Source organism: Anolis sagrei, chromosome 6, assembly GCF_037176765.1.
Source record: "Anolis sagrei isolate rAnoSag1 chromosome 6, rAnoSag1.mat, whole genome shotgun sequence".
Taxonomy (NCBI): Eukaryota; Metazoa; Chordata; class Lepidosauria; order Squamata; family Dactyloidae; genus Anolis; species Anolis sagrei.
Window position 1 is genome coordinate 24,570,473 of NC_090026.1, and position 20,908 is coordinate 24,591,380.

The 20,908-nt window shown below is 41.5% G+C and overlaps 2 protein-coding genes across 2 annotated transcripts; one reads left to right on the forward strand and one right to left on the reverse strand.

Annotated features, from left to right (window-relative positions):
* Positions 1-1,882: 1,882 nt before the first annotated feature.
* On the forward strand, positions 1,883-2,910 carry LOC132779523 (olfactory receptor 10AG1-like). The gene is given in 2 exon segments (XM_060783208.2): positions 1,883-1,898; positions 1,901-2,910. Coding segments are annotated over 2 exon segments (1,026 nt in total).
* A 2,168-nt stretch (positions 2,911-5,078) lies between these two features.
* On the reverse strand, positions 5,079-20,248 carry LOC132778001 (serine protease 33-like). Its single transcript, XM_060780588.2, has 6 exons — positions 19,949-20,248; positions 15,154-15,180; positions 10,282-10,447; positions 8,968-9,245; positions 8,498-8,685; positions 5,079-6,463 (listed from the first exon to the last, which is right to left on the reverse strand). Exons 1-6 carry the CDS (start codon positions 19,998-20,000, stop codon positions 6,233-6,235), a joined length of 942 nt encoding a protein of 313 aa, XP_060636571.1. The 5' UTR covers positions 20,001-20,248; the 3' UTR covers positions 5,079-6,232.
* Between the last annotated feature and the right edge of the window lie 660 nt (positions 20,249-20,908).

Below are 20,908 nucleotides of genomic sequence, written 5' to 3' on the forward strand. Positions count from 1 at the left end.
ATAACTGTGAACCACACATTAAACATCATTTGTTGCTGCAGTATACATGGTGCAGATTTGGCAGAGTGTTGAGTTAGCAGAATGGAATATCAAAATACCTTCCTCTGAAATATAGCCTACACCAGCTAGTATTCTTTATCAGTCTCCCATCAAGGGTTAACTCTGCGGAGCATACCAGATCATCCAGGATCTTGTGCCTTTGTGGCCATTAAACCCAATAAACACTGCTTTATCATTCAGTAATTGATTCAATAGGGAATACCATTTTGTAAAAAAAGGTGAAACATCCAAAGGTACATTGGAAGACAGTCAAAAGAAATACTATCTGTTGGTCAATGGAAGAGCAAGGTTTTTAGATTTATTCTTCAGCTGAACTCTGCAAGGAGAAGGTAAAATGAGTTTATTCTGGTTAAACATATTTGAATGCATGAAAATAAGAGTTTCTTGAATTTATGCTACTGCTGCTAATGGAAGCAGGATGGTGGAGGAGAAGACGATAATGCTGAAGATGGTGGTGATTATTAAAGGATAGATAATAGAGCAATGCTATCATCTCAAAACCCAGATATTTTGGTTTCTTATTAGTTCAATTTGACAAGCAAAAAATGTGATCTCTTCCAATTCTAAGATTTTATTACTCTATGTTAGAAGCAGGTATATGGCCCATGATAATTATATTGTCCAATCTTCCATGGATCTTATGTGTACAAATATTTGGGCTAAATATGAGGGATCAAAATAACACATCTGCTGATCCATGCAGATGGTGTCCATTTTAATTTTTTCTCCTTTTCTTTCTACAAACTTCCTTGTCATACATACAAAGATAGAAATCCAAAAGCAGTACCAATTATAGATGGAAATAAAAACAGGTAGCTTTTGGAAGGTATCCTAGAAATCACCAATTCTTTTGTGGGAAGACCCATGTTTCGAATAAATTGGCTCAGTTGAGGCATGCATCAGATCTATTCTATTTTCATTTTAGAAGAGAAAGGTAGAATTAGAAGGGTAGAAGAGCTTTGTGGATGGGAAGGAGAGGAACTGGCATTCCTATCTTTAGATAATGCTTCTTGGCAGGGGGTTGGACTGGATGGCCAACGAGGTCTCTTCAAACTCTATGATTCTATTATTCTGTTGCCTTCAGTGGAAAGGAAAACAGAAGATCCACATAATTCAAGGTATGAATTCAACAGTCTTTTTTTGTTAACTGTCTCCAACATCTGGTATTTAGACACTGGGCATGTATCTTCATTGATAACTAATTGTGGGGAAGACTTATCTGTGTGTCCTGAGTCTGTGCCAATACATTTCAAGGAATAGAATGAAGTGTGAGCTTTATGAACAAAAAGCTTCCCCTTTATCACAATCTATATAAGAGGAAAGAAGGTATTTTTCCAGATTTATCTTATTTTTCGGTACTGTTCCATTATCTGGGCGGAAGGTACAAGGGTGCAGTAGACAGAGAAGGATAGTCCATTTTACGGGGGGGAAGGGGGGTTGAAGGAGTTTCCCCCAGTTTTCCTTTTATTCCCCCCACCCATATTGCCATCATCGAAAGAACCATCATTTATGATATGGGAAAAAGGTAGAGGGGAATAACCAGCAAAAATGGTGGAAATTGTTTTCTGCCTTCAATTCCTCCCCGCCATTAAATGGAGTGTCCTTCTCTGTTTAGGCCCCTTTTGGAGCCCGCCCCCCAACCCGGATAATGGAACAGTACCTATTTTTGGTGCTGCCAGACACAAGATTCATTGTGAAAAAACAAGGCATAAAGTCTAGCATTCATGGTTTGTTAGGTCACAAAAATAATGATTAATGAGTAACATACTATCAGATCCACAAAATCCAATTATAGGATTGCATTAGGATCATCATGCCAGAAATGACTAGAAGCCACACAGGAATATCTAATTATCTATGTTTTTCACTCTGTTCTTTCCGCAGATGGATCTTCAACAGGACAGACACTGGAGAAACCAAAGCACTGTGAATGAGTTTGTCTTGCTGGGATATCATAATCACTCTGTCCTGCTATTCATAGCCTTCCTGGCAATCTATCTGACCATTCTACTAGGAAATGGTCTGATTGTGGTGGTGACCACCATAGATCCTGCCTTGCATACTCCCATGTATTTCTTCCTCCGCAGCCTCTCTGGACTAGAGATGTGCTATACCTCGGTCACACTTCCCAAGATGATGGCTAGTCTGGCCACTGGAGACCGCTCCATTTCTCTGCCAGCCTGTGCCTCTCAGATGTTCTTCCTGCTTTTCCTAGGTGGAACTGAGTGCCTCCTCCTGGCAACCATGGCCTATGACCGCTATCTCGCCATCTGCCTGCCTCTGCGCTATATGACCATCATGAACCAAAGGATGCAGGTAGGTCTGGTGGTTGGCTCATTTATCATCAGTCTTCCAATGCAGTTGGTGCAAATTGCACTCATCTTTTCCCTGCCATTCTGTGGACCCAATGAGATGGACCACTTCTTCTGTGACATCCCACCCATTTTGAGCCTAGCGTGTGCTGATCTCTATGCTAATGAGTTGACTATATATATAGAAGATACAACCTTTGTGTTGGTTCCATTTGTGGTCATCTTGGCTTCCTATGTATATATCGCGAGGACTATACTGCACATGCCATCAGCTACAAGTCGTCAGAAGGCCTTTTCCACGTGTTCATCACATGTGACTGTAGTAAGTCTTTTCTATGGCTCTGCAATGTTTTCATACATCCTCCCTAAGACTCCAAATTTCACGAAAGTTGGCAAGTTACTGTCGCTCTTCTACACCATCATCATTCCTCTCTGCAATCCTCTCATATACACTCTGAGGAACAAGGAGGTAAAATCTGCTTTGCAAAGGTTGCTGTACAATAAAAGAACTTCTGAAATGGGCATGGAGTCAAATTAAGAACGTAAGCTAGTTATCTCCTATGTTTTCATTCTGTCCGACATCTCTTGTATGCATTTCCTTAACTTTTGGTTTGTGAAAAGAAAATGCAGAAACCTTAATGATGATGGACAAAATGACATTACGAACCTGCTTGGAATGGCCAGTAATTATGATCCAAAATAGTGGCACTCATACTTACTCATAGATCCATCTTTTGGGTGTGAACCTCTTGTCATGTAGTCTAAACTTTGTAGGTAATTTACTCAACATACTTACCTATAACCAGTGTCATTGTCTTTTCAGTTCTGTGATATTTTAGATTCTTTACCCATAGTAAGAAAAATAATCCTCCCAGTATTTACATTTTTGTATGGGGCCTGGGCCAGATTTCCTTCATAGAAAACTAGCAAGGTTGTGGTTTAAATGTTCGACTATGGCTCTGAAGACAAAGGTTCAAATCTCTGCTCAGCCATGGAAACCATCTAGATGATTTTGACAAATCACATTTTCTTAGTCTCCTGGCATTGAACTGCATTATGTGAGACTATACTGACCATATAATGCAGTTTCAAATTGTATTATAGGGCAGTGTAGACAGGCCCTTACCACACCATGTCTCTTAAGATGGGTTCTCATTGTCAAAAATATGAAAATAATTCTGCTCATAAGGGGGTGCTGTAGAGCAGTTGAACTAATGAGAATTAATTGGATTTGCTGGTTAGTCCCTTTTTACAAAGGAAATGAAAACTTGAGAGACCTAAAGTCAATAATTGTACATGGCTGTTATAAAATTTCAGGGCTGCTCCAGTAGAGAACAAGGGAAGGCAACAAACCACTCTTGAGTAATTAACTCAATGAGATCTGGCCTGGGTAACTGGTGGTGGCCACTAGATGTTTTGGACCTCAAAATTCAGATCAGTCCTGGACAACATAACTAATCATGAGGGATTATAAGCAGTCGATTTGTGCGTGGAATTTGTTTCTTCCGTTTTCTCAGTTTCTTTCGGTACTTCATGAGCTCATAATGGTAAGGGCCCTCCCAGTATGAAAAACACACCCGTCATGAAAGCAAGTGGGAGCTGATCCTGGCTCCTCTCCTGCTTTTCGGCATCACAGTCTTGGGACTTCTGAGGGGCAGTCCAGATAGCCCTCTCTCATTTTCCAGGCTGATTAAGCTTGGAAAGCCTCAAGGACAATAAACCCCTTCCCAAACCCCACCCTGAAAAGCATTTAAAAATAAAATAACTTACTGGGCCAGCATTTCCCTGCTGCTGGCCCACTCCTGGCATGTAGGAATGACAGGCCTAGAGAAGGGAGATGGAGGAAAATGCTTTTTCAGGGGTTTGGGGAGGGGTGTATCCACCTCCCTGTCATCTGGACACCCTCCTAGAAAAGCATGTCCTTTCTGTGGGGAGGGGGTGGACTAGAACCTGGAAACATGCATTTTTAAAACCCGATTGCTCCCGGGATAAACGGTTGTCTGGAACTGCCCTTAGATCTGTTTAGGATTGGAAGTTCCTTTCCATAATCCATTCCACTGTATTTTGAGTTGGTTCTGGATAAGCACCTACCTTTGTCTTTTTAATTCTGCAGTGATTTTTTTCCTTCCCTTTTGTGATCTAGGATTCACCATTTTTCAGGCATAGCCATTGTTTGTCCATTTGTATTAAATCCCACCATTTTCCAGTGATCTTAAGGAAATATCCTTCCTCCCACAAAATCCCACAAATAGCCCTGTGAGGTAAGGCAGACAGGGAAAGTGCCTGGCCTATTGCTAAATTGTCCAAATCCCTCCAGCATCATATTAAAGTCTACAATAATGGCTCTTATTTCTAGTTGCATTAGACTTTACCATTTGTTCCACTTCTGATGTATTCTTCTTAGCCTTGCACTAACTCAATAAACACCCATCTCTCCCCCTCTGCATTGTGGCCAAGTGGCAGTAGACTCCTGGAATCCACTGTTTCATGTCTTTAAAAAAATGGAAAAGAAGTCAATTCTGCTGGGATCTGGTCTTCAAGCCCTGGAATAAAAATTAAGCACTTGACTATGTATTGTGAAAGAAAACATTTCACTTGAAGGAGTCCTAAAGCTTATTTTAACCCCTCCCCACATCACAACCACCACCTTTATTTAATGACTCTATAGTGGTAAGAAGACATAATGTCACAGAATTTTAAGGGGAAAGTCTGCTGTTTTTATTGGAGAAATTAAAGTAAAATATGGCTACGTATGTGAAGAAATGTTCCCACATTCATGCAGGCATATATTTCTGGAAAGCAGGAAACCATGGGTAATGGTGAACCATAATGCTAAAAACTTCCATAGAGCCTGGTTGGAGACCAAAAATATTCCTAGAGAGGTATTCCTCTCTAGGAATTTTCTAGTCCCTCCAGTGAGACTCTATGGTAACTTACAGAGGACCTAGAAATTCCCTAGAGAGGATATATTTTGTCATATCCAGGGAGGTGTCATTCCTACTGCTACTAAGGTCATACTGTATAGTGTAGTGTGTGGTATATGTAAAAAGGATCTGTTGGAACACTGGGGTGACTTCTGATTGGTTGAATGCCTTGAATGGGTTTTTTAAATAGGTGTGTATGGAAGTTAGAGACACGAGTCTTTCAAAATTAAGAATATGAGTGAGATCATTCTTTAGGGTCAATCAAAATTTGGATGTGAGAAATGAGTAACTTTTAACTGTATTCTAGACAGGGAGCTCTGGCGTGAGTGGTCTATAAGGTCATGAAGAGTCAAAAGCGACTGAACGAATAAACAGCAACAACAGACTTCTACTTCGTGAATTGATTTTTGGGTTAAACCATTGTGCCTCTGAGAACACCACCATAATGTCACTGGGTTAAATGAGTTCATCCATAAGGTGTCTGTGGAGGCAGCAGTGGTTTGAAATTGGCGATGTCCAGTGTTTGGGATTATAAGGCTCCCATATTTGATGCCATAGTGGATGGAGCTGGTGGAAGTCCTCACATTTAGTAACATAGTGGCGGGCTAAGGTGAGTCCTTACAATTGGTGGCAGTGCTGGGATAGGTGGACAATCTGGATGGAAGTGGGAAGACTTCTTGAAATTTATAGCCTGCTATCTGTTTGAGATGTAATTCCCAGAACAGATGAGATTATTGTAACAAACCAATGACACATGTGAATGTGCTCTTTGATATAGGAAGAAGTCCCATTGCACTGAGTGGGGCTATATAAGGCCATGCCATGGCTATAGGCATCACTTATTTTTTTTGGTGTGGTACAATGCTACATTGGCTGTGATGTTGAGCTTCTATTTTGATTGCACTTCCAACAGGTTTAGTACTAAACCTAAAGGGTTCAAGCATGAAAAATACCCAGGAGAATGGGCAGAACTAGGAGGATGGCAGGGAGATGGACACCACTAGCTGAGTTCTTTTCCATTGTGCTCTGAATCCAGTCCATGTAGGAAGTGACTCGGGTGTAGACTCCAGGTCGGTTGGGCTCTGAACAGCTCAACCCAAAGCTCACCAGGCCAGCCAGGTACCAAGTATCATTCTGCTTGCAAGCCAGGGGACCTCCAGAGTCACCCTAAAAAAAGGAAGAAGAAATCAGTGAACATCAGTCTTCTGAAAAGGGAACAGATATAAGATATTACATGTTGACACTGAGTGATAGTGTCAATGTAATTTTTAGCACCATGCTCTCACTTGTTCTAAATAAAAGCTATAGACTTTGACATTCTTCTCTGGTCAAAAGGAGAAAATTGTAGTGAAAGCAGTTGCACTGATAGGAATAGTATCAATCACTATTACTATTAATTAAAATTAATAACAATGCCATGAAAACCCACTGACTTGGGCATTTACACTTTCAAGCTCAGAAAACCCCATGATCACCTTAAGATCTCCATAAATCAGAAATTAAAGACACTCAACAACAATGGTTCTCAGTATCTATATTGCTGGAGGTGGACAACTTGTGTTCCTTTAGATATTAGATTGGGCATTGAAGGTTTGCCTTTCATGTTAGTGATAAACCATGAGATTTTCAGTCTAGCAACATATGTTCCCCACACCAATATTTAACTTGAGAACCATTTTCCTGTCCTACAGCTATGATTCACATAATCTCAATCAAACATGGTCAAATGTCACACTGGCTGGAGATAGTGATAATTGTAATCCAATGCATCTGGAGTGCACCAGGTTGGAAGCAGCTTGCTTTTCGAGAGCTAGAGCTTGTGTTATGGAATCATGGGTGTTATAGTTTGGTGAGGCACAATTTAGTAGAGAAATCTGAAGACAACAGCTCTATTTATTCTACAACATTGAGCCATTGTAGTTATTGTGGTGTTGAAACACATTAATTCTACAGTGTAGAGGCACCCTCAGTCAAGGAAGCCATAACTGGTAAATTTGGAGGCCTCTCATTCATAGGGCCATCATAAGTCAAAGTCAACTAGATGACAAAGGACCTCATCACATTTCAACATTTCAGCATCTTAGGACGCTTCCAGGATGCTGGGAGGACAAAGCCTGCCAGATCCCATCAGATGACACACAGCTAACTTCCAGTGGGGCTCTGCCCTCCCCAGCATCCTCACAGCCTCCTACAGTGGAGCCCTGGGAACACAGGAGGCTTCCCATGTTCTCAAACGACAAATAGGAGAAAGTGTGGAGGGAAGCCGGGCAGCGACACTTCCCCCCTTGGGATGGGGGAGTGATGCAGGCAATGCAGGGTACAGTGACAGTTTCCTTCACTGCCCACCAGATATGCCCCACAGTTGCCCCCGCTTTCCCCCAGGTTGAGGATCTCCATCTACTGAGGTCCAAAGAATAACAACTATGTGTGCTTATCTCACAATATGGCAACGTTTACTATGAGTCACACAGCTTGATAGTTTATGAAAAATAGTATCTGTTTAACTATTGATTTAGCATTATCTATATCTATGAATAGGGCCACCTGGTGGTGCAATGGATTAAACTGCTGAGCAGCTGTATTTGCTGACCAAAAAGTTGGCGGTACAACTCCCACTGTTAGCTCCAGCTTCTGCCAACCTAGCAATTTGAAAACATGCAAATGTGAGTAGATCAATAAGTACGGCTTTTGCAGGAATGAAATAGTGCTCCATGCAGCCATGGATCTAGTGGGTTAAACCACTGAGCTGCTGTATTTGCTGACCAAAAGGTTGGCAGTTCAAATCTAGGGAGCAGGGTGAGCTCCCACTGTTAGCCCCAGCTTCTGCCAACCTAGCAGTTCAAAAACATGCAAATGTGAGTAGATCAATAAGTACTGCTTATGTGGAAAGGTAACAGTGCTTCATGCAGGAGGTGTCTACTGACAACGCCGGCTCTTCGGCTCAGAGATGAGCACCACCCCTCAGAGTCAGACATGACTAGACTTAATGTCAGGGAAACCTTTACCTTTACTTATATCTATGAATAACAACAGGTTAACTGTGCATTGCCCAGCCTTCATTGAAGGCAATTCAAATGAAGCTGACACTGGACCCCAATCACAATTATGCACAGCTATCCATTTTTGCACACGTATATATAGTTACATAGATGCATTGTAGTTTTTATTGTTGATTTGCTGCTTCAAATCCATAATTCTTACCTGGCAGGAATCCTTTTTCCCTTCTGGAAACCCAGCACAGATCATATCATCATAGATCAGTTTGTAGCCCTCTGGGACAGTATCACTCTCACTTTCAGCATTGGAGTCATTGTGGTACATTTTGTCACAATTATCTACATCAAGGATTGGCACCTCCAACTCTTGCAGGGTTCGTGTAAGGAAGGGGGCTGGTACGAGAAAAGAGAGTCAGTGAGATTGAATGTGGACTCCATTGAACTAAACGCAAATTGAATATTCACCATTTAACCTTTAACCACCTCGACATGGTTCTTAAACCAGTTCGAGGCCAGTTTCTGGGGTTAACATACCTTCCTGACCTCAATCCTGTTCCAAATATGTCAATCTAATCATTCACACAGCAAAACTGCTTTCTGCCAAACTGTTTCCAAACTGACCTAAGTGGCCAGTGTAGATGAACCCTAAGGATAAAGTTGCAAGCTCATACTTACCCTCTGGATAGAGGCTTCCCCAACCAGTGACCCAACATGACATCCCAACAGGGAAGGGTTCTGGATCTTTTGTAGAGGGTAAGCAAATGGGCAGAACGGTGCGGGTGAAACTGACCGGCGTTTTTAATCGAACCAGTGCAATATCCCCACTGAGTCCATCTCCTGCATAATAGGGGTGCACTATGATCTGAGCAATTTCTGAGGAGACCATGGTGTCTGCAGGTTTGGGCAGCTCATATTCTCCCAGGTTTATCCGGTACATAAATCGATTCAATGGCCTATGAAGTTAAGGAAATATCAATGTCTCTTACTGTAGGAATGTATGGATTTAAATCCCTGTTCTAAAAGCAAATGGGAAGACATTCTTGCTCAAGCTCATCTGACTCACAGAGTTGTTGTAAATCTCAGGATGGATTAAAGGGTGAAGCATTTTATACACTGAACAATTATACTGCTAGCTTGATATACATTGCATTGATTTCAATTAGATTTATAAACATACTAGCCACCCCCTGCCACACATTGCTGTGGCCCAGTCTGTGTATATGTGTTTTGTGTATGTATATATGTATATATATATTTGTGTAGATGTGTATATATGTGTGTTTGCATGTGTGTGTGTGTGTGTGTGTGTGTGGTTTTGTGCATGCGTTGTAATGTATTTATCTATTTATTGTCTTTTAAAGTCTCTTCTGCTGTGTTTTTCAGTGTTTTTATGAGTGATAGTCACTTGTTGGCCTGATAGGTGTTTTGTGTCCAAATCTAGCGTCAATTCGTCCAGTGGTTTTTGAGTTCTGTTAATCCCACAAATGAACATTACATTTTTATTTATATAGATTTAGAAATTATGAACTGTGATAACATGGTCCATAGTAGGTATCAATTTTCCAAAAATGAACACAAAGTTTAATATTTGTATAGTGATTTTAGACTGCAATCCTTTACTCCCTTATCTGGCAATAAAGGAGTGTCTAAAATGGTGGAAATCATGCAATATGTCCATTTTAACAGGCATGATTCCATGCTATGGAATCTTAACAGTTATAGTTTGGCAAGACATCAGTATTCCTTGGCTGAGACAGCTAAAAAACTTGTAAAACTGGACTTCCCATGATCCCATAACATTGAGCTGTGGCTTCTAAAGTGATGTCAAAATGCATCACTTTAGAGGAGGAGGAGAAAATAGTTGAAGTTGCCCCCTTGCTGAATTGCTCTTAAATTAAGATGAATTGCCCCATACTGCTTTCTCTCTACTTCCACGCTCTGGTGCATTTGAGGTGAGCAGCATCTTAGCATGGTGTTCATTTTACTCACCCATCAAAGCAATGAGCTGCTGTCACCACCCAGTGGGGTGAGATGAGGCTTCCACCGCACACATGTCGCCTATGTTGTCGGATACTGACCTGCCAGGGCCATTCCCCTTCTTCGGCCTTCTGCCCTCCAACAATCCGGAGGGAGCGCACTTTAGGTTGGCCACAGACTTCAAAAGAACCAGAAAAGGGCAGAGGTAGGTTAGCAAGTATGAGCATGTAGATGTTCACATTATTCAGCAGTGCAAGCATGTATATTGCCATATTATAAGAAACGCAAACTACACATACTGTTGTAATTAACTTCTTTTTATCTTTGAAAGACGGATACCTTCCAGGGCCTTCTCTGTTGTAAAGTATGGTGCTTTTTATTGAAGTCTCAAAAGCTGTGGAATTGGAGTCCTGGAGTCAGAAATAATTCTGGATGAGTGGGAATTGAGTCAGAGTCGATAGAAACATTCTCACTCCAACTCCAGCTTCAAAGTATATACAGGCTGGGTATCTCTTATCTCAAACAGAGGTGTTTTGACTTTTTGAGTTTGGAGGATTTTGGGATACCTATATGTTATAGAATCATAGAATCAAAGAGTTGGAAGAGACCTCATGGGCCATCCAATCCAACCCCCTGCCAAGAAGCAGGAATATTGCATTCAAATCACCCCTGACAGATGGCCATCCAGCCTCTGTTTAAAAGCTTCCAAAGAAGGAGCCTCCACCACACTCCGGGGCAGAGAGTTCCACTGCTGAATGGCTCTCACGGTCAGGAAGTTCTTCCTCTTGTTCATATGGAATCTCCTTTCTTGTAGTTTGAAGCCATTGTTTCGTGTCCTAGTCTCCAGGGAAGCAGAAAACAAGCTTGCTCCCTCCTCCCTGTGGCTTCCTTTCACATATTTATACATGGCTATCATATCTCCTCTCAGTCTTCTCTTCTTCAGGCTAAACATGCCCAGCTCAGGCTAAACATGTCCAGTTATGTTTCATATACACCTTGTACACACTACCTGAAGGTTCGTTTTAGACACAGTATTTGTAATATTTTTGAGCATGAAACGAAGTTTCTATTCACTTTAGAATAGGTTATTAAAACATTCATTTGAAAAATAACATCAAATGTAATGTCATATTTCCAGAAACAGGGGTAATTAAGTAGATATATGAGGAACATGGAGGGCTAAATAGAGAAACAAAGGAAAAGATGCTGTTAGAGTTGGTGTTAGAGTTGGTGGACACATATGGGGAGAAAGGAGTACTGGATTAATATACGGAAGACCTCAGCCGCTTGACTGAGCAATACCAAGTAGTTATACTTAGGTAATCTCCCTTAGGGAGGTAATGCATAAAGCAGGGTGCTTTAAAAGAAAAACCAAAGATAGGCAAAGCGGGAGTTAGAGCAAAGATACACAAAAAATGACACAGGCAGGGTCTCAAAGCTTTATCTTGACTACTGATCAAACAGCCACCCGATCTAAAAAGCATGCATGGAAATAACACTCAGAAACACCAGAATAATGTAACAAAAGATAGTTTACACCTGAAACTTGCATGAAGGGAAATCATACAAGCAAATCGTAGGTTGCAGATATAAATCCAAATACAGCAAGAAAAATGCATGAGGCCTAAAGTGAATAAGGAGGCCCCACGTAGCATGCAATCTACATTCCTCAAAAAGGTGGATCCATGCAAAAGCAGGACCACGAAGAGTAACAGGAAGCCAAAAAGACCATCGGATGGAGCGGACGTGGACAAAAGACATAGCATTGCCTCTTCCTTTTATAGGTTTGTGGGATCAAAGAGCATGTCTATGTGCCTTGCCACTCCTATTCAATGGCGAAAGTTCCTCCAAACCTCAACATGCAAAGTTTATGAGGGCAATAAACTTGACAAGCACTCTAGTGATCCTGCACAGGAACATGCAAGGACCTAACCATTTCAATGTGTGCATGCCAGATTGCTAGTTCATCCAACAAGGCGTATATGAAAGAAATAATGGATAAAGGGACTAGTGAGACACACCTAAATGTGTATCATGAAAAATATGGTAGAAATTAATATAATGATGGACAGATGGGTTGAGATGCTAAATAAATCATGATGCATTATATTCTATGAGCTGCAGTCCAAAATTAACTTTTCCTAGCTCCGTGTGTTCAGTTAGCCTGGCAGCAGTATTTGACCATTGCCTGCATACAATCGGTAGGAACCACTTGGTAAGAACCAGTGTTACTATTGATGCACATCAATGATAGAATAATTTTCCATTGGGAACCCACTATAGTCAGAAGCTGAACATCTTCCAGATATCTTTGAAGGCATGTTTGGTTGGTTTGATCTGATCAAGTCTTTCATGTTTCCTATTTCTCTTCAAATGTTTACAAACACTGACACAACTGAAAGTCTGAAGAGTGGGGCGCGTCAGGAGTGGAGATTATTAAATCAAAACCAGTTATACACAACTAGTGGTTATTGTGGATAGAGAGAAATGGAGAGGGTGTGGGGGTGGATGGGGTGGATCAAATAACAACGGAGTAGTAAATGCAGAGAGAGAGAGGCGAATAAATATTAGGTTGTAAACAATTACGGGTAAATGAAGGACATTGTATTAATGAGCAAAGATTGGTATTTATGAGCAATGAGAAAACACGGATACACTGAGTTTTTCCATTCAGAAATACCTTGGGCTCTCAGGTCAGCTCATTCCATGAACCTAATATCTACAAGTAACTATTTTGATTTTCCTCCTTTCTATATGACAGAGAAGATTAATAAAAATATTACTTAACTAGCACATGGAAGTGAAACTCCCTCTGTGTCTTTTGATTCTTTTTCCTCTTGAATGTTCTTTCTCCTCTGATTGTGACCTTTCAATGCAGCGTAGCAAATATGCTCATCATTAAATGAAGAGATTGGTTGTACCACCTGGAGAAAAACGTATTTTCTCATAGGTGAAACAGAGAGATACTGGGTTGGGGGAAGTAAATACTGTTCTAACTTCCAGCAGATACTCGCTATACAGACTGGTCATTATAAACATTGTCAGCCCTCCATATTTACTGGCACAGGAGCCCCTCAACACTGAAAAAAATGTAAATAAAATCTGCTACTATTTAAATCTGAATGAATATAATTCTAGGCATCTCTAGGTCCTCTGGCATGGCTCTATATCAACTTCCACCAGAGCTAACCATAGAATTATACTAGAGGATCTAGCTTATCCTAGAGAAGCTTTCTTTCTATGGATTTGTATAGCATGGCTCTCTGATCAACTTCTGTCAGAAAATTGACTGCAGAGTTGCCTTTCAGGACTAGAGATTCTTAGAGATAAGATTTTCACCCAATTTGTGAATAATCAAATCCACAAAAGTACAAATCTGTAAATGCAGAGGGCAAATCTATATAAATAAAAATATAATGTTCATTTGTGGGATTAACAGAACTCAAAAACCACTGGGGGAATTGACACCAAAAGGGGGAAGGAAGGAAAGTTAGAGAAGGAAGGAAGGAGAGAAGGAAATAAAAAAGGGAAAGCAGGAAGGAAAGAGGGAGAGAAGGAAGGGGGAAGATGTAGAGAAAGAGGGAGGGAAGGAAAGAAGGAAAGAGAGAAGGAAGAAAAGAGAGTCAGCAGAAAAGAAAGAAAAGGTGGAAGGAAGGAAAGAGATAGAGAAGGAAGGAAGAAGAGAAGGAAAGACGGGAAGGAAGGAAGGAAGGAAAGAGGGAGTGAAGGAAGGAAGGAGGGAAAGAAGGGGAGAAAGAGGGAAGGCTGGCCACAGCAATGTGCGGCGGGTACAGCTAGTTGTAATATAAAAGGCTATTTTCCTAAGCTCTGGATGCAGTATAGATGGTTACATCTATATTACATATTCCCAAACATTTCACTAATGAAAACTGGGGAATATGAAGCTGTGCAAAATCAGAATGTGGTCAAGATGACAAAAATTACTTAAGAAGAAGAGACAACCTAGGAAAAGTTGCAACAGTCTTACCTATACCTCAGCCACACAGGAAAGGTAAATAGTCTGCCCCCTATTCTCCTATCTCCCCTGCTGACTTGATCTATCTATCTATCTATCTATCTATCTATCTATCTATCATCTATTTCTCTATCTAAAAGTCAAAGTACGTATGTTTGTTTGTCTGTACTACAAAGACTGTTGCTAGGTGAAGTGGATTGTGTCATTGTAATGCATGTTCCTATCTGAAAGATTGATCATTGCTAGGTGAAGTGGCCCTTTGTGATGTCATGTCACAGGGAAAGAAAGGTGACACGTGTATGAAAGGAAGAGAGGAAGGAAGGAAAAACACATGAAGAGAACCTGCCAGCATTGCCATGGAGACTTGGTGAAGTAGAGGTAGGCAGTATCAGAGCTGTAGAAGGGAGAAAGTCAGCAGGCAGCTGTTCCAAGAATACACAGGCAATGGCAGGTAAATACGCTGAGCATAAAATATTTCTGCACTTTGAACTCAGTTTGCATCTAGTAAACAAGCTTAGAATAAAAGAGGAAAGTGGGAGTTGAGGGAGAAAAACCAGGACATTTTGACATCTGCTTTAAAAGTGGGATGGCAGGATGATTACAGAGTTGTTCCTGCCACATCATGACAGTTGACACGTGTGCTATAAGGATAATTTTGTTAATTTTATGGTTTCCTCAGAGGTCATACCAAAAGGAGTTGACAATCACAAAATCAACTCAGTGAAACAACACCGGATGTGAAATGAATTTAAATTAAACATGGAAGGAATCTATTGCAGTAAACAGGAAAGGAATGTATTTGTTTGTGATTAGTTGCAGCATAAACTGCTTTTCTGTCCCCACCCCTATTGCATGTGGAGTCCATTTCCACCACATTGCGCCATTTGTGAGTAGGTGCAGCTTCTTACCTTTTGGAGCAGGAGTATTCTCAATACCTGTGAATTGAAAAACAGGATGTGAAATCAGAATGGGGACTTTTGAGACAGAGAGAGAACAGAAACTGTGGCTTTTGTACTCTTCCTGCCTTGCAAAAAGAAAAAAGAAAAAAAGACAAGCCTGTATACTAAGTTAATGCTGGAACTTTGGAAAACGTGAAATATGTGGAGCAGGGCAAGTCCAGCCAGGCCAACTAAAGTCACGGAGGCATTTCAAAAAGATTTGTTATCCACTTCTGCAATGGATCTGCCTCTCAAGCATGATAACCAAATCTCCCTAGCAATGCATGACAAGCATGGGAACAAAGCAGTAATTCAAACTTCCCGTGGGGCCCAAGAGGCACAAACTGTTTCAGTCCAGGTGAAAATATGCCATGGACTAATGGTATGATAGAAGAAATTCTCAAAAGGTTCAGCATTTAACAACAACAGGAGAAATCAAAATTATCCCACATTCTAAACTTTTCTCTTTATACTCCCTTCCTCTTTTCTCTTTCATTCATACACCCACAAATACGTCTACGTTTCCAGACATAGATTGCTGCAGGTGTTGTGGCCAGACGTTTGGACATTTACTATCTCCACATCAGACAGAAAATAAATGAGTTCAATCTTTCCTCTAATGGGCCCCTCCACAGCGGAGGAAATGCTAGATTGGCTGAATTTTTGCTGACATCCCCAGAGCAGAAAAAAAGCTGCACCTGTTGAAATACAGGCCACACAGGTATCATAGACCTGTTGTGGGAATAAACTGGTCCTGAGAGGTGCAAATGTAGTTTATACATCCAATTCTCAGACCTCCCTGCTCTAACCCACTAGAACAGGCATGGGCAAACTTTTTTGTCATGGGGCCACATTGTGGGCCCACCCGGGAGGGTTGGGCCAGAAGGAAGGGGGGGTCAAGCACATGCTGGGTGCAGTGGGCCTGGAAGGGGGGGGGAGGATGGAACAAGGAGGAGTAATCCTCAGGTTGTCCTCCCAGCATAAAGAAGGGGCTGCTCACCCTATCTGTATGTTGGGAGGAAGGTGGGACATGCAGTGACTGCCCCGATCCTCCACCACGATTCCCCTCCCTGTCCTCCACCCCCGATCCTCGAGCTGTCCTCTTGGCAGTATGCCAGGAGGAGGGCAAGACAGGCAGTGTTTGAGAGGGCTCTGGAGGTCTCTCAGCCACTGTGTGCCTTCTTTGAGCCATCCTCCCAACATAAAGATGAGTCCGTTCACACCATCCTTTTCTTGGGAGGAGGCCGAGACACACTATGGCCAGGAGTGCTCCAGAGGGCTTTCAGCTGCTGTGTGTCCTTCCCCATCTTTTTTGGCATAAGGACACAGCAGGCCGCCAAGTCCTTCTGCCAAGAGGGTAAGGAAAATGAGGAGGGCCTGAGGTAAGCACCCAAAGGGCCAGATCTGGCGCCTGCGTCTTAGTTTACACATGCCTGCACTAAAAGAACTTCCATTCAATGCTATGTTTTCATAGTACAGAGAACACATGAGTCCTTTGTTACAACAGCTACACTGCTAATTTATGTTTCCACACCCAGTTCAAAGTGATGGTTGTAATCTATGAAGCCCTTTATGGCTCATGTCCAAGCTATATGATGGACCATATTTTCCCATATAAGTTACCCTGATCTGAAAGCCTGGATGATCTTCTCCAATCTAGAAGATGAGAGAGGGGAGTCTCAGAGTGAGAATGCTGCCATGGAAATATTGGCATATGTATTTTCTCATCTGTTTGTCTTTAAATGGCATACTCTACTCCTAATAACATCAGCCCTATAATATCATTTGAACCTGCCAGCCCTGACTTCTCAAGGAGTCAATCCCGGGTCTCTAGTTTAGAACCTGACTGAATTGACTGAACGGAATGGATTTATGGAACTCTGAACACTGAGCATGAGATTAGTTTACCGATTGTGTTATGTACTGATGATTTTAACCTGTTAATTGTTTAATTGCTGTTTTGTATGTATGTATATTTGACATAGGCATCGAATTGTGCCTTTTTGTAAGCCGCCCTGAGTCCCCCCTCGGGGTGGGGAAGGGCGGGGTAGAAGTAATCGAAATAAATAAATAAAATAGTTTAGAACCTGAAGTCTCAGGGCTTAGGGTAGTTCTGAACTTAAGAAATTTCTTTGTATTGTTCAACAAAATGTTTACATAACTCATACTATAATGAGTTTATTGTTAACTGCCTTGAATCTCCCTTTAAGACCTCATCACACTAGAGAATGAATCCTCTTTAAATCTGGTTGCTGCCTCCTGTAAAAGTCTGGGGGTTGTAGTTTAGGGAGGAGCCTTTAACAGCCTCACTAAACTACAAATCCCAGAATTCTGCTGGAGGCAGAAACCAGATTTAAAGTGGATTAATTCTCTAGTGTGATGAAGTAGCATATCAGGAAAAAGATGGAATAAAAACAAAAGAAATAATAATAGTAGTAATATCACATTTTTCTTCAGCTTCAGCAGCATGTTATAGATCTAAGGGAAGGCGAAATTGACCAGCTAGGATCTTATGCTAACTCAGTGGACTGATACTGAGAAGTTATAGTTAGCACTGTCCATACAAAATGTACCCAAGACCTCTTTGCACAAGTGGGAAGAGTGACAGCAGCAAGAAACCATTATGGAGCACCCAAATCCTGACACAGAACAGCTTCATTCACACTACCTGTCCATTGTCCAACAAGAGGACACTATGCCATCGCCCTTTCTCTGAGCTGATCAGTGCAGGGGAAGAGCATTCCATGTGTGGCCATTGTCATTTTCCATTAGCCACAGTGGCTGGGTAACCAACAAGGAAGAGGAAGTTGATCTACCGATACTTGATGGTTGCACAAATGCTCCATCTTGACATCACAGACATGACAAGTGAGAGCCAGGCACTAGTCTAGGACCAGTGGTAGTGACACAGAGGACAAGGTGATGGTCCAATGGGTCCAATGAAGTCTCAGACCATTCTAGAACATTATGCTCCAAAGTGGCTATGGAGTGATCATGATGGTGACCAGTTGGATGCCAATGTGATGATGCAAGGGATTTGGACAGGTGCATCTGACTGCCTCCTGCTCTGCAACCAGTCTGAATCATAAAACTCCAGACTGGCCCCAGTTTTAGAGACCAGGGTTGATTTTCCCTATTCAAGATATCCTTCTAATGCCAAAAACTATCTAAAGCTCCAAATATCTCTCAAAGTGAGGCACTGCAGAGGTAGACACATTTGTCTGTCAGATAGTCAGTGTCTGTTAGAAGGTGACACACACCAGGTTGTCACTGATAACACTAGAGGAACATTTTGCTTTGTCAAAATCAGATAGGATTTCCACTGTGTCAACATCAGTCCTGTATAGCCTGATCAACAATCTGAATATCTTTGACATCTCTGCTGCCAGAAAAATAAAGCAAATACTAAACAGAGAAATTTCAACACTTTTGCACTTTCCCACCAATCTGTTAAATTGAGTTTATCCATCAGTCATCTGTAGACTACACTTGAGATCTTCTGCCCCAAAACCTACCACCAACCTTGTAACTTTCTCAGGCAATAAGAATTCCCTGTGTGTTTCCTTCTAAAATTCAGTATTTTTGGCCAAGTTTAACAAACAAACAAAAAAGAATGTTCTGAGGATTCCAAAATTCTTTTTAAGATATGGAACTCAGTATTGGCAGCCAGGTGATTATTAATTTTATCTACTCGCAGGTACCAGTCAAGTGAAGGACAAATTCACCCATCCATCATCATCATCATCATCATTATTATTATTATTATTATATCAACTATCAAGGTTCTTATAGCAGAATCCATACTTCTAGTTGTGCCCATGTGTTCCCTGTAGCTAATTTCCAGGTTATAGTTTATAGGATAGACCGTATGAAATCTTTGATATTCTTGGGAGGATTCACAATAGCTATTTAAATTTGTGTGTGTTTCGTGATCATTAGGCAAGCCCCCTCCTTAGCAGACTTCAAGAAAAATCTGAAAGCCTGGCTTTTTCAATGTGCCTTTGAAGAGTGACCTTTCACACCAGTTGTGTTGCCCCATCTATAGTGTTCCCCCTATAACACACTTTCCCCCCATTTTAAACTGAAAGCCTGAACCCACTGTTTAGGCCCCCCTCGTGTGCATATTTCCTACTCCTACCTCATCCAGGGTTTAGCATTTTATCTTTTCCATTTGGCCTGCCCACCCTATTCAATTTTACATTGTGTGAATTTGTTTTATTATTTCATTTTGTTATTGTAATTTATTTATTATTATTATTTTCTTCTTTTTCTTTTTCTGGATGTATTTTGTTTGCTATTTGGTATTTTACTGTGTTGTATTGTATTTTTAAAAGGGCTTGGCCTCATGTTAGCTGCCCCGAGTCCCCATTGGGGAGATGGTGGTGGGATATAAATAAAGATTATTATTATTATTATTATTATTATTATTATGTAAAATTCTTATTGACTATTCCTGATGGGGCTCAACTTCATAGTAGTTTTGGAGGTGTAATCGCACCAGTTAATTTCAGGCATTGTCTAATCTTAAACCCAATCTCAGAGGGGAGATCTTGAGACCCCACTCTTCCATGGTTTGTGGAATGATCCTCTAATGCTCAGTCCCTGGAAGAAGAGCCCAAGGATGCTCCCTATATTCTTAGGAGATTTCACACTTATTCACATACAGCATGGAAAAATGGCCATGCTGTGTGGGTAATTCTGGGAATTGTGATCCCATAAAGTATCACTTGGAAGTACACAGACTCATATCCCTCCAGACACTCACCTCTCAGCAACAAGAATACCAGCACAATTTGACAGCAAGAGAAAGTCAGCATGGTCCAGGATCATCAACCTTGGATCATCCAGCTCTGACACCAATCAGGCAAGGTGAGAGGAATATATGCCGGGATGCTGAAGACAGGAACTCTTGGACAGGATTGGTGCACAGCTAAAAGGAACAGCCTCTTGGCATTGTGGAGTACCAGGGAGGTTGCCAACGAGCTAAACCTGAGCTGTTGAGTATTGTCCTACACACTCCACTCCCAGCTACCCAGTGGGGCCAGCTCAGCTGCCTACTCACTGGGAAGCCAAGCTATCCTTAACCTTTTTTATCTCCACCTCCATCTCTGGGCGGGGAGGAGACACTAGTGATTTTAGAGCAATATGAAAGAGGGAGGAATTGATGCCTCTCTGTGTGCGTATGAGAGAGAGAGAGAGACGTGAGCAAAGGAAGACAGGACTCTCTCTTATTTCACAATTCTGTAGAACAGAAAACTTCATCCAGTTCTTAATAGAGGAGAGCAGGTGATTGCTGTACTCACTGAAATTCCTTCTTCGGGAACTATTTTGGCTACCAATTGTTTGCATGTAGTAGAATGCAAAGTGTTGGCACAAGACCTTTGAAAGCCCCTAAATTATCTGGGATTAGCATACCTGAAAGACTATCTGCAGAAACCTGTTCTTTTGTTTCTTTTTCGCTCTGTAGGTTTCACTTAGGAATTGTTCTATAGCACTTCAGTGTTCTTAGTGCCCCAACAAGGGAGGAGAACCAACATGTTGGTTTCTCTGACCTTTTACTCCAGCTCCTTGTTAGCTTAGCTTCTCTGCCCACCACCCTAACATCCCGCAATGGACACCAATCTTCATTCAGTTGTCTCATCAGGGGAAGACCTCGGGGGAGAAATTCAGGGACCTAATCCAGCAAAAATGTACAGAAGTCTTCCAAACACAATATTTGCCACAG

Bases quoted from the DNA above. Each gene is read 5' to 3' on its own strand.
- LOC132778001 (XM_060780588.2), bottom strand. From the start codon at position 20,000: ATGCTGACTTTCTCTTGCTGTCAAATTGTGCTGGTATTCTTGTTGCTG. The intron at 10,448-15,153 runs GTAAGAAGCTGC...GTTCTTTTGAAG, and splicing joins GAATACTCCTGCTCCAAAAG to TCTGTGGCCAACCTAAAGTG. The intron at 9,246-10,281 runs GTGAGTAAAATG...TTAACTTCATAG, and splicing joins GCAGCTCATTGCTTTGATGG to GCCATTGAATCGATTTATGT.